Genomic DNA, 19,437 nt, shown 5'->3' on the forward strand with positions numbered 1-19,437 from the left:
GAGAGAGAGATCTCCACTTGCCAGATACAAAAATATACTCCAAAGCCATGCCCCCAATTTCCAGTCATACCCTACCAGTCTTCAGTTACCACTCAGTTAATCCCTATCAGGGGATTAATTCACTGATTGGGTTAAGTTTCTCACAACCCAATCATTTTTCCTCTGAACTTTCTTGCATTGTCTCACATGTGAGCTTTTGGGAACACCTCACATCCAAACCATAACAACATACATCTAAGAAAGAACTTCTTTGGATAATTTGAATAAATGATATAAAAAACTTTAAAACACTATAATTTATAGACCCAATTTTTAAAAAGTAAATAAAACATGAAGAGATACTTTACAAAAGAAAATACACAAATGTCTAACAAACACATGAAAAGATGCTCAATATCATTAGTCATTAGAGAAATACAAATTAAAACATCACAATGAAACATCACTACACACATCCCATAATAGCTAAAATTAAGAAGATTGACAATATTGTGTTCAATGATGAAGAGCAAATGGAACACTCATTTGTTGTTACTGGGAAAATAAAATGATATAACCATGGAAAATAACCTAGCAGCTCCTTATAAAATCAAACATGCCCAATAATCAGACAGACTTCTAGGCATTTCTTGAAATAAAAACACATGTCCACACAGAGAGTTACACACAAATGTACAAAGCAATTTTATTCATAGTAGCCAAAAAGTGGAAATACATCAAATTTTTACCAGTGAATGAATAAAAAAATGTGGTTTATCAGTATAATAGAATATTACTTTGTAACTAAAAGAATAAACTACTAATACATGAAAAAGTATGGATTAATTAAAAAAAATGCTGAACAAAAGGAAGTCAATTACAAAGAATACATGAGGCATGAAATTCTAGAATAGCAAAACTAATTTACAGTGGAAGAAAGCATATCACTATTTGCATGCTGCCAGGTGGGTGGTGACAGACAGAAAGAAACTTTTACAGGTGATGGATAGTGTATAAGAGGTGCATATATTTGTTAAAACCCATATTTTTTTGACTTTAAATGGGTGCATTTTATGATATGCACAGTATAACTAAAAAAGTTGATTTTTAAAATGTCAAGTCAAGAAAAAGAAAGACTAAAGAACTGTTTTAGACTGAAAGACACTAAATGACATCACAGCTAAACACACTGCATGATCCTAAATATGGAGGAAAAATACCTATAAATGACATTACTGGGACAACTGATAAAATATGAAATGGATTATAGGTTATATCATAGTACTATATCAATACTAAATTTCCTGATTTTGATCATTGTACTATTATTATATAAGACAAGTTCTGTGTTTAAAAAATATTTAAACAAAAGAACAAGATGGCATCAATTTATTATCAAATGCATCAGCAAGGAGAGAGAGAAAGAGGAAAGGAGAAGAGGGGACAGGAAAAGAGGAAAGAAGAGGAAGGGAGATGAGGGGAGGGGAGAAGAGAAGAGGGAGAATATGAAAAATAAAGTAGGTAGAGCAAAATATAAATAACCACAACTGGTAATTTGGGTGAATGTTATATATGAGAATTCCTCGAACTATCCTTGCAACTATTCAGCATGTTTAAAATTATATTTTATGATAAAATAAAAAAATATTTTAAAGATGAGGTAAGCTTCTAGATGTGAACAAAACACAATTACATTATAGTTCTTAAATGTGTCATAAAAGCAAGAAGACATTGAAATGATTTATCCTATTTATCAGGGTTCTTTAATTGGTTCTAAGGAGAGACAGAGAGAATAATTCCTCAGAGCCATTAAAGAAAAGGGCAACTGCCCTCCAAAGGCAAGCTCTTCTTCATCTCTTTCTACAAAGAAACATGGCATCAGATTTCCCTGTCATGTAATGAACATTTTCTTCCTCTTGCAGCTCATCTCTCTCTGCTTCCATACAGTCAAAAACATTTATTTGTAAGTAATCACAAATTATGACAGTAAACAAACAAAAATGACAACATTTCATGTTTACCTTTTCTTCTCATCACACATTAAAGCAGATGAAATACTATCAAATCTCTTTTCACAGATACAACTGTAGGCATTAGTGCATTCAATATCGTCTTCTCTTATTGCAGTTAAAAACACACAATGTCCTCTTGCAGGCAACGTCATCATAGGAAGACTACTACAAAACAGAAAACAGGGCAACTTTCTAATTCTGAAGTTTATTATGATGTAAATAATGATCTAAAAACTATATTACCTAAATATTCAGAATATGGAAATATTAGTCATAACTTCATCATTAAGAGATTTTCTTTTGCTCTTAGCCCATTAAATAGAATCATGTCTCTCGATTACACTCATAATCCCCCATGTTATTCACACTGATAATTTTTTTGGTTATCAGACAAAATTTAATTTACAATATTGCCATGGGATTACAATATACCAAACATGCTTCCTTATGTCAATCTTTTCAATAAAAGTGAAAGATTAAAAAGAATTTCTGTAACAGATAACCAGATCTTATATGTTTACATTTTAAGAAGAAAAAGGAAAATTAGAATATAGTTAGAGATAAGGTTTCTTTATTCATATTTTTGTTTTGTTTCTTTTTCTCCTCCACTCCATATCTAGCAGTTTTTACTAAAACATGACAATTCATTAACTGTCTTGTCTAAGGCAGGACATTAATTTCAGCAAAATGGTGTACTAAGTACCAGAACTTCCTTCCTGTTGAAAATAATTTAAAATGCTAAATAAAAAAATTTAAAACTTTTTGCATAAATTCATGAAATGGCAAAAAGCAAATTTCTATCCAGGCTGAGGCTTAAGTAAAGATGGAATTGAAAAGGATAACTGAAGCACTGAAACAAGATTTTCCCTTAATGGATACAGTAGGCTGAATAATAAATTTTAAATGATGGGGATTCTAAATAATGAATTCTGCACAAGCTACCTAGTGCTGAGAACTCAAAGGGATATATCCTCAGTAAAAGTCCCTGGAACTATTTTGGACCTTAGATTTAAGCAGAACTAAAAAAAAGAACAACCTCACCTAAGAAGTCAAAATCACAAAGCATCCTTCATGTAATGCATTTTGATAAGATGTGAGGAATGGATAGGTAAATTAGCAATGTATGAGACATGTTAGGTATAGATACAGTAAGTAAATCATATGTGATGAACATGGACAAAAAAGGAAGAAAAGACCAAGTAGACACTAACTATACACAAAATATACATGAAGCACATCCTCAACATTCACATGGTCATTCCATCTCCCAATGGTGATACCCATTCCGGCCCCTACCCAATTAACAACTCATAACTGCTTATAAGTTTAATTGGGGAGGTGAAGTTGTAGCCAATTATATGCCTCTGTGACTCCCCAGTAGAGAAAATATGTGTGCTGGCCTCAGTAATTTTCTCTTTTCAGTCCTCATAACTCAAACTTCAAGTCTGGTCCTATAAACCACACCATCATCAGGAAAGAATTCTGCCACAGAGAGGCATCAGGGCAAATGAAGATTGTTTAACCCAGGATTAAGATGGCCCTCTCCCCATCTTGTACCTTACTCTATCTGTGACAGTCTACCTATAACTTTCCCTTTGCATTATGCTATGGGTTCTAGGTGAATTTGATTTACTGTCTGATCTGAGCATCTTAATTTGGCCTGTGAGTCTTTCTCTTCTGTGACTCTGGAGTAGCTTGACTAAGAATGTACTTGGAAGATATAATTATGTCAAGGTGATTTCCTTCAGGACATCTTTAGCAGGTTTGTAGCCCAGAGCTCCAATACTTGCCCAGCCCAAATGAATAGTGGCCCAGATTCAGTGGTGCAAAGCATCCAACTAAAGCAATGTTTTTCTTGAGGAAGCCACCACCTTCATCTTGGGTCTCAAATAGTTTCCACTGCAGCTTAACAAGGGGAAAAAAATCACTAAACACCACAAAGAAAACTGTGTCATGGTTGGACAAGGTGGCCCATGCCTATAATCCCAGTGACTCGGGAGGCTAAGGAGGAGGATCACAAGTTCAAGGCCAACTTCAGAACTTAGCAAGTCCCTAAGCAACTTCTTTGTCTCAAAATAAAAAATAAAAAGGGCTGGGGTTCTGACTCAGTAGTAGATGCCTGTGGGTTCAATCCCTAGTACCAAAAAAAAAAAAAAAAAAAAATTACAACATGAACAAAAGACAGCAGAAATAACAGAAAAATACAAGACTTATGAGATTCCAAATATGAAATAAGTATGTTTTGCTCTTTTAAGAAACAAAAGACAGCTTGAAAATGAGTGTCTAGAAAGGTTATTTGAAACACAAAAGAGAATTCCTAGAAATAAAAATATAATAGTTAATATTTCTAAATAATGAGCAGTTTTATGGCAGATCAGAACTAAATGTAAATCTAATTGTTTACATAATGCTGCAATTCAAATGAAAGGTATGTATATGCATATGAATGTATGCATGTGTATATATATATATATATGCACATTCTTATATTTATGTCAATAAATAATATAGACTAACATATGTGTAAACTAATTATATAAAGAAGTTTTGAATGAATGTTTGGGATATTTAGTATATTCATTATAGCTAAGCCAGAATGGTCCAATCACTTCATACCACCTTAAAATTTATGATTTATGATCTGAGCCAGGTGTAGTGACTCAAGCACACTGTAATCCTAGCTACTGACCAAAGGATCACAAGTTCAAGGTCAACCTGGGCAATTTAGTAAGATTCTGTCTCAAAATAAACTTTTTTAATAGAGGTCAGGGGGTGAGTATGTAGTTTTTGGTATAGTTCTGGCATTAAAAAAGTTATAATTGTTTCATTTTGTGCACCTCATAACACAATGCTTCTGAGCATCGTACTACTATTATTAATAACTCTGTATGACACCCCTCTTCCTTTACTAACTATACTTTCTCAAACACTTTAAAACTCATCCTTCCTGTTCTCACCAATGACTTCCATTTGAAAATGGGTTAAGCTGTGTGAAATGAGAGAATATTCATTCTAGACATAATCCTTTCAACTCCCACACTAATGGTAGAGTTTGAATGCGTTCCAGAAACTCACATTCCACTAGATGTATCACTGTCAATCCATTTCCATTTCCTTTCCCGTTTATCATATGATAATCCAATCCAGTAAATATTTTTACCGGCCTGTTGTTTAAGGAAGACCTGTAAAGGAAATGAAATACATCATATGACAAGATTCTCATCTATAAGATGAACAAAGAGAATGACAGGTCAAGAGTCTAGGTGTTCCGGTGGCCAGTACTCTGTTATTCTTCTCAATCTCTCTCTCTTCAATTCTTGCATTTTCATTTTCCAAAGTAACTTTCCACTTGCAGATTATTTATTTTAAAAGTATAGATAACTTTAAAATGTAAAATCTAAGTATTTAGCTAGATTTGTTAAATCATTTTTAATACTTTTAAAACTATTCAAATTCCTACTCCAAAAGAATAATTCAGAATGTAGAAAAATGATCTCCACACAATCTTAAATAAAAGGAATCTTCCTCAAAACAAATTTGCTAAAATAAAAGATATATGTTAAAAGGATGCACAGTAAAGCTTCAGTCTCCTGAGAGAAAGCCTTTTTGTAGTTGAGTACATGGAAGTAGTGAAACCGGAAAATATTTGGAAGAATCTACTATCTAAAATGTAATATATCAGAGTGACATAGCACTTAATGTCTGATTAAATGACTAAGTAGATTTTAAATTATAAGTTTAAATTTAACTATATTTTACCATATCAAACAAAATTAAAATTATTTCATGACTTGCTATGAGGAATTCTTTTATGCTGAGATTTAAAATGATATGCAACTTTATATATTCTTACACAGAAATATTAATCAAGCCAATATTACCTACATATGCAATGAAAATCATCATGAGACTAACTGGTAAAACTGTTATCACTTTTATGGTCCTCAAAAATCATCACCATTTTGTAGGTAAGCCCAGAGAGGTTAAGTAATTTACCTAAGGTCACTCAGCTAAGTAAGTGGTAGAGATAAAATTTGACCCCAGGCACTCTGGCATCTGGGTTTCTAATAGTAACTCCCAAACTATGCTGCCTTCTGGTTCTAAGTTGCCATTTTATAGGGATAAATAACTGTTGGTTCAGGTTGCAATTTATCAAAAGGTTGAATGTCATTCAGGGAAGAGAATATTTTTCTGTGATTTCTGCAGACTCCTTTGAAAGAGAAATGACTGCAAAGAACCATCCTTAATAATGTTTATCATAATAGATTATACAAATAAAATGAATACTTAGTAAGTAGCAGGGCCATATGCTTCTTAGCAGGTCGGAATCTCCCAGGAGACCTCAATTATAAGATTTTTGCCCACATAACAGACACAACACAAAGAATAGGTGAAGGTTCCTCCTTCTGAACTCCTGCCTATCCTCAGTATCTTAGACCCAAGGGTGAGGGACAGAGTCCAAGAGAATAAACGTGGATTTGAGCCCATGATACCCGTTCATCTTCATCATTTATCTTCAAAAGGGATAATCCATTGTCTTGGCAAGTTTTCTTACATTCCTCCCAATTTTTTTTGCTCTTGGTAAAATGATAACATTTTACTCCACAACAGATCCAATGGCCTTCACAGAGCATGCCTACAACATGTAAGATGAACCATTAAACTTATTATCTGTTAGTCTGTTAAAGAAATACATTTATCAGCCCTCCATAACTAAATAAAATTTCATTGCTCTCAGTTATGACAATATGAGTATCATCAAAATTCTGAAATGCCAAGAGGTTTCCACACTCATGTTCAATGCAGCACTATTCACAATAGTCAGGATGAAAACAACCTAAGAAAATGTGGTTACATATGAAGAGATACTTTTCAATCTCTAAAAAGAAGTAAATTCTACCTATGAGACAGATGATCCTTAAGGATGTTATGCTGAGTGAAATCAGCCAATCACAGAAGAAAAAATATATTTCATGATTCTACTTATATGAGGTATCTAACAGATAAGAACGATGGTTTTCTGGTGCTGGATTCTGGAATGACTTTAAATATGAGAAACATTTTTTTGGAACTTTTCCTTTTTCTCTTACTTATGTCTTAATGAACAGAGTTTGTAAATAGTATTCATCCTTTAATAATGGAGACTGTAAATCTCACAAGACCAAAGTGAGATCACACATGCAAAAGGTCTTTATAAACTCTAAATCCTAAACAAATATTTAGTACTTGTTGATTAACCACATCAATTTTAGATAACTAGGTCATTATGCAAGGTAATAGTTTACTGTATGAAATTTAACATTTTCATCTCTTGGGTGTTTTGAGGATATTATCACAGAATTACAGAAACATCATCATATGGAAATTCTTGCAGATGTACTTTAGGTAGTATAGTATTTACACTGGGCACAAATAAACCAAATATCTGAAGCCATAGCAAAATGAAAATACATACATATACAAAAATTATTTTTATAATAGCATCCAAATTAAAGCCCTTGAGCCAAATTTTGCTAAATATACTTTTATTGACAGCCTCCATATTCAATGTTAGCAACAAAGTAGAAGTCTTTTTTTTTTTCCTGTAGGAACGAAGCGATTTGAATTTTCAGGGTAACTGATATACTTCCACCTTCTGGAAGCAGTAGAAAGTAAGAATAGCAATTGAATTGGAGAAGCTGTATAGGATCCTACAAATCCAAATATGGCTTCTAGGGTCCCAACTCTATACTTGAAATAAGCAAACCCAAAAAACCACATCATATCTAAGAGGTACAAATCAAAATTGTCCAGTAGATCCAGAGATCACTAGTATCATAATGTTTATTAGACTTCAAAGCTTCTGAAGAAGAAATAATGCTATCTGATAGTTAAGATTTCCTTCATACCTTTACTTTGCAATAATTTTGAAAAGATCTCAATTTTCTTATGACATTTGTTCTCATGATTTGATTCCAGCTGAAGGATTTTATTTTTGAGACTCTCACATTCTAAAGAGGTGTTTGTCAAAAGTTGTTCCTTTAAGTAGTTGTCCTTTTGCATAATGTGGTAATTTTTGCTGAAGTTTCCTAGAATTTCCTGCTGATGATGTTTTTCTTGAATATTCTGAAAAACTAAAATTAACAGCATAGAAATAATACAAAAAGTATTCATAATGAATAAATATTGAAATTTAAGCCAAAAGAAAAAGCTTCACTTTGAAAACCAACTCATATTAGTAATTTGACATTTAGAAAGTAACACCTCAGTGAACTGATCATAGAAATGGAATCATCAAATTTCTCACTATTAGCAACATAAGTGTAAAATAAAAAAATAAGCTAGCGGAATAAAATTTTGATGGTAACACCTTACCTTTCAATTTAGTTCATTTTTAACAAATAAGTACTGAAGTAAAAATCAATCAGTCAACATTTAATACATCCTCTGAGTATAACAATCTGAACTAAGAAACATGAGGAGATGTTATAACTATTACGAAAGCAGATGGAATGTCCACAGGAGAAAAGAAAATAATATTGGGATATGTCATTTTATCTAAGCGTATCAATGATTTTCTCTAAAGATAAGAAAATTTCAAAAATGATAAAGCTTAAATTCAAGATCATTTAACATCTATGTACAGATTTTTTTCACTAAGTTATTTTCTAATTATATTATTAGAAACAAATCAAGAAAAAGCTATAATTTCTTTTGAACAGTTATTTCTCAAAAATGTCTATCTCAGATTCATAATAACCTGAACACAGATGGCAGAATATCACTCAATCCCCTACTAGAAGGAATATGACTATGTATCAGAATAAGTGATATAGCTCACCACAGACTCAGAGTCCATGGAATAGGTAAGTAAAATGAAAATGGCTTTGCAATATGTCCAGGAAAAAAGCCTCACTCAAAGACCTGAGCTACTAGGTCATTCCCTGACTACAGAAAGGAACTAATGGATGAAGCATGTTAACGTCTGCACAATTAGTGTCTAATGCTCAGTACTCAGACAAGAAAGCTGTATTTCAGTTACTCACTCTTGATCACCAACACTATGACTGTTGTCAACAAAAGTAAACAGAAGATTCCAAGAGTCACTGCAATGAATTTCCAGGACACTGAAAACTCTTTAAATTAAAAAAAGAAAGAAAATAAGCATCACAGAAAGAGCCCAGGCCCACTACTAACCGTAACCTTGGGATACCATATGAAAAAAGGAACTAGAAATTTTTCAAAAATATATTATACAAGTTGATTCAAATTCATAATCTAGGAATCACAGTTTTAAAGTTTTAGGTTTCTAGTTGACATATGCCAATTGTAGAAATCCTACATATAGGAACAGTTCTATAGGATTTCAAAAGCACATCCCTTACAAAAAACACTAAAGGCAATAGACAAAATTCATACAAGAGACCCCAAATTGATGTGTATTCCTGGTCTATGTGATCATAAACAATCATGTAGAGGAGAGAAAGATCAGTCAATAGTTTTGATAAATTAGAAGCTAATAGTGAATGCTTGTAAGCTCAAATGTGATAGAGGGTCATACTTAAAAGAGTTTCTAGAAATCAACTTTCTCTTTTCTTTCATTAATTTTAGTTTTTTCTAGACAATACTATATTTATTCTTGTGCTTTTGAAGTCCTTGATATCTGAAGGCTGAATTTCTAATGATCACTAAATCAAGTAAGCTTTCAATTTAGAGTTTAATTTTGACAGTATTTGATGGGAGAATAGAAATATAGAACAGAAAAATTAGAACTCCCCTTTGATTTGAACATTTTTTACCATTAAATTTTGGTAAGTATTTAAGAAACCTAAAATATCTTATGTCTGAACAAAACATTTATTTTTAATATATGCATTTCATTTTTCTAAGACTTTTATTTCTCTAGCAAATTCAGTGTTTCTTCAGACTTCAGTTTGTCCTTTACTTTTAAAGGTCTCACAAATTCTTTTTGGTCAGATTTGAATGAAAACATCCTATTAGTTTATCAAATTCAAAAATATTTACTCATTTCTCCATTGTCACAAATTTTTTTAAAAAACTTCCATTCTATAATTCTACTCCATTTATGGTTCATATTACCAGCTGATAACCAGAAGTGCAAACGGGATCTTTATTCAAATTTCAAAATTTTGGCAATTCATAAGAAACAGGTTAATTTAGATGCTTAAAATATATACCTTTATCAGCGGCTTTTCTAGGACTCCGAGTAACATCACATCTTAATCTATTCTGTGACTCTGAAGGAGACTGAAGAAATCTAAGGGTTGAATAAGTCACCTCCTGATCACTCATCTTTGGAGTAAGAAGAGAAATATGTTTTACATTAAAACCTTGCCATGTGATAACTTCTTTATAAAGAAAAATGAAAATGGCGGCCTATATAAACATATCAGGTTTTGATGTTGAGAGGTATGTGTACATGTATCTGTGGGTGGGTGTTTATTAACTCCTTTAAGTACATAAAATTTATAGACTGAACCTGATTTATGAAAGAAATGAAAAACCTTTCAACATTTCTGTTTAAGTCATTTATACTCCTAGTGAATCACTGTCATGATTACTAGAAAATATGGAGAGAAAAATCTACCACTAGATTATGTTGCTATTGGTCCAGCCAATTTTGCTCAAAATGTTCAACATACATATACAAATGTTAGGCCAAATTGTTTCCAACTCAAACCACTAAAACAGTTTTAAACTGTCAATTCAAATAAAAAATTCAAAGTATTCTGAAAAATTAAAATATCTTTGCTTTTTAAAAATGTATACATGTTCTGGCATACATATTAAAAAATCCTTGAATTCTTTGTAATTACACATTACTATACCAGTGTTTCCCCAAGTATATCACAGACACCCTTCTGCAAAAGAATTGAGGGCTAATATTGCAAACCACTTAACAGTTTCAGAGTCCAGTGCCTGTACAAAACGTGATATATAAAAATCTCTTCAGGCCAGGTGAGGTGGCGCACACCTGTAATCCCAGCAGCTCGGGAGGCTGAGGTAGGAGGATCAGAAGTTCAAAGTCAGCCTCAGCAAAAGCGAGGCGCTAAGCAACTCAGTGAGACCCTGTCTCTAAATAAAATACAAAAAAAAAAAAAAAAATATATATATATATATATATATTATATATATATATATATGATGTGGCTCAGTGGTCAAGTGCTCCTGAGTTCAATCCCTGGTACCCTCCTCCCACCGAAAATAAAAAATAAAAAAAATTCTTCAGTTGGAGCCTGAACACATGCATTTTCAATCTGAAATGATTTAATGTACATGAAGATTTTATAGATAATTTTCTAGTGTTGATGTTGACAGAAAAGCCTATGTGAAAACAAAATTTGTCAATAGGCATTCATTAGTTAACATAAATAAAAGATTCAATCTAGTACTGGGGATCAATACAGAAAGAAATTATTAAGTAGTAAATATTTAAAATTTACCTTTCTTCTTAATCAGTTTGATAAGACTATATCCAAGAAATAGAAAATACAGAAAAAATTATACAGGTACACATGTAATTATTCTTTTCTGTTTTTTTTAATACATAAAATTTTCTAAACTGAATTATTCATGGTTCCTCTAGTTTTCTAAGAAAAATATTTTTTCTATTTTAAATTCTTCAAGATACACAATATGTAAATCATTAGACCCAAGTAAAAAATAATTAACTTCTCAAATCCCTCTCCCTTTATTTTGATAGTAGGAAGGAAAACTCATAGCATATTGAGAAAGAGAAAATGGTGAACTACAATTTTCACATCTTTCAGAGTTAAAGCAATTCTAATGCAATCAATAAACAATGCTTTCCTACCAATCTCAAGCTCAAGAATGTGATAAAGTTGTACAAAGCTCTGAGGAAATAAAAACAGATGTTACCTGTATCTGTGCCATGCAGTGATGCAGACGGAAGAAACTGAACCAAAAATGAATTGACCTTTCCTGTCCTGGATCCCTTAGAGACTGTAAGATGAAAGGCAGAAATAAATTACCTCTGAATGATACTCCGGCTCAAAAATTTCTACCCCTCCTCTTGAACAAAGTGATAAGAGGAAATCATATGTTGAAAGCTGATGTTAACGGAAAAGAAAGGTAGTCATGAGATATATAATCCTCCACTTGAGCTAACCAACCACTTGGTACTCTGCAAAATATTCAAAACATTAAAAATCAATATTTGGGGACCAAAAAGACAAAGGAACACATCTTTGGAAAAAACAAGAAAATATCTTTAACGAAAATCTAACACACTTAAACTAGTAGTTAAAAGAGATGACTAAAAGATCTACGTATGCATATATACGTATATGTGAGAAATATGTCTAAATTCTTTAGCTCTTGATTTAAATAATAGTCTTTCTGTTAAAAACTTTCTCATTATTATTTCTCTTACTAGCTGGGAAAAATATTTTTTCTTTTTTGATTTTATATTTATTGCAGATAAACATATTTTAGAAATTACTTAAAAAAATCCATATTCCCATCATAAAAAGTTTGGTATTCTTGAAACTTTTATCCATGTTATATTCACTATCAAATTTGATATCTTTCCATACACCACATTTTTTTATTATTTACTAATAGACAATAAGCATTTCTTCATTTAAAAATGTTTATCTAAAACATGATTTTTAAAACCATATATAAATATTATTCACATGAATATAAAAATTATTTCAGTAATACATTACTATTGGACATTTAGGTTATCTCAAGTTTTCATTTGTTCATTTTTGGTTTTGTTTTGTTTTTGCTGGTATTAAAAACTATTTAGTTAGTGATTTTGAGGTCAAAGGGTATATACATTTAAAGAACTCCGATTATGTATATATATATATATTAATATATATATATAAATATATATATATATAAAACACAATGCCTTCTAGCCCATTTATACTCAACCAATTGTGTGTGAATGTACACATACTTGATTTTTTTAAGATAAAAAGAATTATTTCCCTACTTGAGTTTTGCCCATGAACTTCACTTGAAAAAATTTACCTCTACAAATTTTCAGCAAGGCCTCCCATTTTCACATACGCAGACTTAAAAACAGTTTGTTAAGGCTGGTAATGTAGCTGTCATAGAGTACTTGCCTAACAACTATAGAGCCCTGAGTTCAATCCCTAGCACCTTGAGAAGAGAACCAAAACAGGAGAGAGGAAAGAAATTCATTTCTATAACTGTTATTATGAGTCAGATCTCTCACTGAAGTTCACTTTCATTTGATTTGGGCTTTTAAAATCTTCTGGCTTCAGTTCTATGAAACCAATTTAAATTATTTTTCAAATCAAATGATCATTGCTAATGGAGTGTGAGGACAGGGAGTGAGGGGGAGAATGGAAGGCAAAATGGATTATGCAGAGACAACCCCCATTCATACTTTGTCTAGTTCTAACCAAATCCTTGGCTTATTCTTTCTTTCACCAACCTCTAGCCTGCACTGAACCATTATTCCTCAGAGGGTCTCCATATTCTTCACTTTGGTCATGGCTTCCACCTTTCCTCCAAACTACTTCACAGATAGTCTACAACATGTTCTAAGCCACCCCTTGGACCTAGTTAGTTGTGCTACCTGTCTTTTGTTTGTTTGTTTCCACCTGCTCTATTTGTGTCCTGAGACAATTCTTGGTCTCTGAATCCACTGAAGTCTTCCACTTGTCATCATGCCCCAGAAGTCAGATACAATACCTGTCAGACTCGTTTAACTCAATAATGTAAGCAAAGTTTCAAGGGTAAAGGATGGATGCCACCAGAATATTGCTGCTTGACATTTTCTTCTTTCTCACTAATCCTGGATTGGTTTTTTTCATCCAGAGAAAGAATGTCCCTAGCCTTCTATCAAAAAAAGTAAAGAAAGAAAACTCTGTTGAGAGAAGATAGGGAGTGAGGGTGGAGGAGGTTATATGGTAACTGAGAAAGTGGCAGAGACACTGTACAAAGCCATATTGAAACCTCCCAACACTGGCAGTTGTATATTATTATCACCATTTACAAATGAAGAAACTATTATTAAAAGGTTACTTGACTTGTCTAAGAACACCTTATTGCTAATTCTTGAACTATGTTTAAATTAAGTCTTGACAATATAAAGCATGGATAGACAATGGATTCAGAATAGACTGCCCACAAAGCATGAATTCAGGAACCTGAAAAAAAGTGGTTTGAATACCAGTTCTAGCTCTCTTGTATGACTTCATTCAAGTCTCTTAGTTCTCTAGGCCTCAGATTCAACACAGTAAAACGGTAGCAATATGTGCTTTCCACGTTTGTTGTCAGAATTAAGGAAAGCATGTAAGTAAAGTGTTTGACCATAACCTAGTATATATAGAAGAGGCTCTCATTGAATGCTAAATATCATTATTTGAATTTCAAGATTCAAATTCTTCCTAGCCATAAAAATTTGAACAAATCACTGAATCTGCAAAACTCAGTTTCTTCACGTTTCATATGAGTATTGCCATTTCATGGGTTTGGGAGAATAAAATGAAATTAGTACTGCAGGTAGGATTTCTTAGACTTCAAAAAAAGTTGGGTTGTTTGTTTGATTTTCCTTCTTTTCTATAAAGTGGAAGTACCAGAACTGCAACTGCAACCCAGAAATGCTAGCATACCACTGTGGCTTGATCGTAGTTTGTCCCCATGAAAACTCACGTTGAAACTTGAACTAGAGTGTTGGGATGTGGGAACCAGCGGGAGGTGTTTGGGTTATGGGGTGGAGCTCTCATGAATGATTCAGGCCTCTCTCATATGCAAGGTGTTGCTCTCACAAGATTAGTTACTGTTATAGCAGGTTGTTTTAAAACAAGTTTACTCCTTGTGTTCTGTTTTTCATGCACTCCAATTGTCCTTCCACTTTCTGCCATGAGTTGAAACATCATGAGGCCCTTACCAGATGAGACCACCTGATCTTAATTTCCCAGCCTCCAGGACTGTGAACCAAAATAAAATTATTTTCTTTATAAATTATCCACTCCCAGGTGTTTTGCTATAGCAACAGAAAATGAACGAAGACACACTGAACTACACTCTTTATCCTACCATATCAAACTTGGAAGGCAGGTATTTGGAAGAAAAAGGTAAGGATGGCACATGGACATAATTTAGGAGCTATAAAACATAGGGCAGCATATCACTACTGCTTCAGAAAAACCATTCTGTGGCCTCGGATCAGGGCATTTATATTGTATTGTCCCATGAAGATATTGGTGACATTGAGGGTTTTTTTTTTTTTTTTTCCTGTTTTAATTTACATCCACATAGCCAGTGAGGGGGTGGATAGTCCTAAGGATGGAGGCTAAATAAGTCAAAGCACTTTTTCTTAAACTTCTTACATATTACCTCTTCTAACATAATGTAAAGTCCATAAAGGTTAGTAACTTTGTCTTACTCAATATTATAGTAACAGAACATATAAGAGGCATGATGCCTACCAGTATGCTTGATGAGCAAAAAGATGTTGAGTAAATGACCATAAAAATCTAGATTTTTCAGTTTTAGAACAGAATGATACAAATGATTGAAAAGCCACATTGTGTAACAGATCCTCTAAAATCTTTTTCTTACTAGGCTCTGAATTTCTGAAAAAGGCAAACTTGTTTAAATAAGACAACTAGTTTTAGAAGTAACTTCAGATAGAATTAATTGAAACTCCTAATGTGGCTCTTTGATCAAAGCAGCACAAAACTGGAAGTACTAAACTTTATTATAACAAAATTAATAAAACAGAAAAATGAGAAATTGGAAGAATGTTCTGAATGCTCTAGAACTTTCTTTCAAATTCACTTTTGTACAAAACACACATACATATAAACATGAATATATAAAGTATTCATTTATTTTCTGACCGCTTTGCTGCAAGTCTTTTTTTTAATTTGGTAAACCACGTATTTTACCCATTCCTTTCTGGTGATACAGTTAGCTAGAAGCTCTGCACACAGCTTCTAATCACACCTTCAGACCTTCCGGTCACACCCTCAAACCTCAATGTTTTTATCATTTCACAGCTCTATGCTATTCTTCCTTTCTCAAGCTGAAGTGACAGATGTCTGGAATAACCACCAGCTCACAGGGAATGATGGTCTGAATCACCTCACGGAGAGGAGTAACCACTCCTGACCAAGGTTCCATTTTGTATACTCATCCTCATGATTAACCTTCATACCACCAAAAAACACTAAGTTCCTGGACTCTTAGAGTAAAAAACAAAGACCTCTATTTTGAGATTTCCTGTTCCTCTAACCACCTGTTTTTCCTTCTTCTATTTATAAAAAAAGATATTTCAATGCTCTAGATTTAAAATACTCTATATTATCCTAATGGGGCCTCAATCAGTAAAAGTAACCAAATAAGGACACCTCAGGAACTAAAGAAAAATAATAAAAGAATGGCAATAAGGATTTCATGTGTCCACTTGGACTCTGTGCCACTAAGGAATAGTTGATGCACAGGTTGACAGAGGAAATAGTTAATAGTTAATCTTAATCCATAATTAAGATTTTGGATTCTTAAATCAGTGTTCAGTGCACTCTTTATCATACAGTTCAGAGAAATGGGACAAGGCAGATAGTAGAGACACTGAGCAGTTCTTCAACTTTACTGTTCATCACTTGAGGAATTTGCCAAGGCAAAATTCGAGCTCACTTCAAATCCCTTTACTTGTGGCATTTTACTATTTTGGGGGGTTCTTTTATTCTAGCTCATTATACATTAAAGCTAGGAATCCAATAATTAAAATAATCATTGGGGATCAGTGGTTGAATTTACAACACACAAGACATATTCAAAAGTCTCACCTATTTTAGGCCAAGATAAAGTAATCTAACAATAGAATATCTAAAATGAGCTCAGCTAACATTTATATTCATATTAAAATGTCCACCTGAATAAACTCATCTCAATCTGTTAGCCAGTTTTTCATAAAAGTGACCAAAATACCTGACAAGAACAACTTAAGAAGACTTAAGATAATTTTGGCTCACCATTTCAGAGGTCTCAGTCCATAGTTAGTCAACTCTATTGCTCTGGGCCCTAGGTGAGGCAGATCATGGTGGAAAAGAAAAGTTGCTGAGCTGTGACAGTCAGGAAGTAGAGAAATCAAGAGGAAGAGGCCAGCTAGAGAGAAGATAAACCCTTCCAAGGCATGTCCCCAGTGACCTATTTCCTCCAAATAGGTCTTACCACCCAGTAGTTCATGAATTAATCCACTGATGAGGTCACAGCCCTCATGATCCAATCACTTTCCTAAAAGCATACCTCTGAACTTTGCTGCACTGAGGACTATGCAGATTGTGACATGAGACTTTGGGGGACATTCCAGAATCAAACTCTATCATTACTCATAAAATGCTTGCCTGTATTCTTATTTTAGAAGCCGAGGCATAGAACATGGAAAGGCAAAATAAAAATCTATATATATAAAACAGAGTATAATAAAACCTGGCAGATCATAAATATTCTCATATCCTCCTTGTGCTGTATATGCTGCTTTCCTTGAGCAAAGTTAGAGCTGTACTCAAGACCATGAGAAATTAGAATCACAGTTATACCACATCCAAAAGACACATCCTTATCTATGTGTTCAAATTTGTAACTCTGTGGTGTTGAGTATGTACATATGCAAAGATTTGTGGTAATCAAAAGGTTTCCACAGCAATAAAAATGAATATCATCTGTCTCAGAGGAAATTACAAAGGCAAATATTCTAAAGGCAGTAAGACTACCAGATGCTGGATACACTAAGGTCTTGGATGCAAAACCAGCAATTGAAAAAGTTTAATTATTGTGAAAAGTATCTTCATTAATGGAGGAGGTAAGGGGAAATATGTGTTGGCTGACATAAGTGCAGAATGTGAATCTAATTTCAAATAAAACTAGCGATGTACAAAACTTTTAAATTTTTTTTTTAGTTTTGATGGATATTTTATTTATATGTGGTACTGAGAACTGAACCCAGGGCCTCACACATGCTAAGCAAGCACTCTACTACTGAGCTACAACTCCAATCCCAAAACTTAACTTTTAAATGAGCATTGTCTATCAGCAGTTTACAATCAAGTAAAAGCCAGTTTGAACACATGAGATATAAGAAAATCATAGATAAAAATACAAACTATTAATCCTAGCGACCTATTCTCTGATCTTGATCTGAGTATGAGAAATCTTCAGAGATAGTGGGGATAGAGCAAAAAAATACTAAAGTTAGAGAATGGTTCAGAGTTCGTTTGTTAAAGACTTTTTAATCTAAAGAATATTTCTCCCTGACCATGCTCAACCTTGAGTAGATCAATTTATTCAACAAGAGGTTTAGACTGCTATTTTGAGAAACAACTAATAACTGTGGGCACACTAGAAGTTCAGAGCATTTGTTCCTCTTTCTCTTTGGATTAACATGTAAGTGAAAGAGAATTATGACATATTTTACACTGTACATTCATCAAAGTCTACAATTTGAATAGGAACATTTATTTCATACAGGAAAACTGAAGATGAGTCTTACCTTGCACAAGTGTTTCAAAACTGACTTTCCCTAAGAAATCTGAAAAGAGCCATGCATTTTTAAAATTTTAATGGTTCTTTTTAGTTATACATGACAGTATTTTGACATACTATACATACCTGGAGTATAACTTCCCATTTTTGTGGTTGTACATAATATGAAGTTACACTGGTTGTATATTCATATATGGACATGGGAAAGTTATGTCCAATTCATTCAAGCCCTGCATTTTTGAGCAGTGAAACCAGCTGGTGTTCCACTGCCAAAAGTGTAGCCACTAAACATTTATTTACTATTTCATCAAAATTAAACAGCATGCACATACACACAGCACATACACACACACACAAACCCAGTCTTTTGACACTAAGTGAAAAAAAATGAGGATTGTAAGATTTACTACAATCGATTGAATGGTCAGTGTTCACTTTAAAGTACATTTGTATGTTTGAAATTTATCATAATAAAATGTAAAAACAAATTAATTACACTATAAATTTAGTTACACCAAGCACATCTCAAAAATCGGTAACTACACATGGCCAGTGGCTACCCTATTGTATTGCACACATACAGAAAATTCCCATTACCGCAGTTTCTTAGAATTGTTCTGCTCCTAGCAGGTTAGGAGCCCTGGCAAGTCTTCAGAAGCTCTGCCACCATAAAGTCCATATTACTGGTTCCTGGAGCAAGTGAATAATAACTACCTTGACAGAACAAATTTTAGATTGGAGTTCAGAGGGAGGAAGGACAGAATACCAGCAACCCGGTTACTAACAGAAATAAGGAAAGATGAAGTCTAATGCAAAGAGGTTGAAGGAAACTGGGAAACATGATTGGAACTTCTGTTCATTAGGAGCTAAAAGATATATATGAATACACACAGATTAAAATATTACACAATTTGTAAAGCTAAAAACTCAGAGTTCTTACATACATATGAAT

The 19,437-nt window shown here is 33.1% G+C and overlaps 1 protein-coding gene across 4 annotated transcripts; it reads right to left on the reverse strand.

Moving 5' to 3' along the window:
- Window positions 1-753: 753 nt before the first annotated feature.
- Window positions 754-17,085, reverse strand: LOC124981967 (killer cell lectin-like receptor 2). Of its 4 annotated transcripts, XM_047548062.1 has the most exons (9): window positions 16,976-17,085; window positions 11,871-11,954; window positions 11,435-11,460; window positions 10,169-10,283; window positions 9,017-9,106; window positions 7,880-8,104; window positions 6,485-6,627; window positions 5,067-5,173; window positions 754-2,156 (listed from the first exon to the last, which is right to left on the reverse strand). In XM_047548062.1, exons 4-9 carry the CDS (start codon window positions 10,281-10,283, stop codon window positions 1,997-1,999), a joined length of 840 nt encoding a protein of 279 aa, XP_047404018.1. In that variant the 5' UTR covers window positions 11,435-11,460; window positions 11,871-11,954; window positions 16,976-17,085; the 3' UTR covers window positions 754-1,996. The 4 variants fall into 4 exon arrangements, with proteins under 4 accessions (XP_047404018.1, XP_047404015.1, XP_047404017.1 ...); XM_047548059.1 differs by lacking the exon at window positions 11,435-11,460; XM_047548061.1 differs by lacking the exon at window positions 16,976-17,085 and having other exon boundaries at window positions 11,871-12,771.
- Between the last annotated feature and the right edge of the window lie 2,352 nt (window positions 17,086-19,437).

Source organism: Sciurus carolinensis, chromosome 4, assembly GCF_902686445.1.
Source record: "Sciurus carolinensis chromosome 4, mSciCar1.2, whole genome shotgun sequence".
NCBI classification, from domain to species: Eukaryota; Metazoa; Chordata; class Mammalia; order Rodentia; family Sciuridae; genus Sciurus; species Sciurus carolinensis.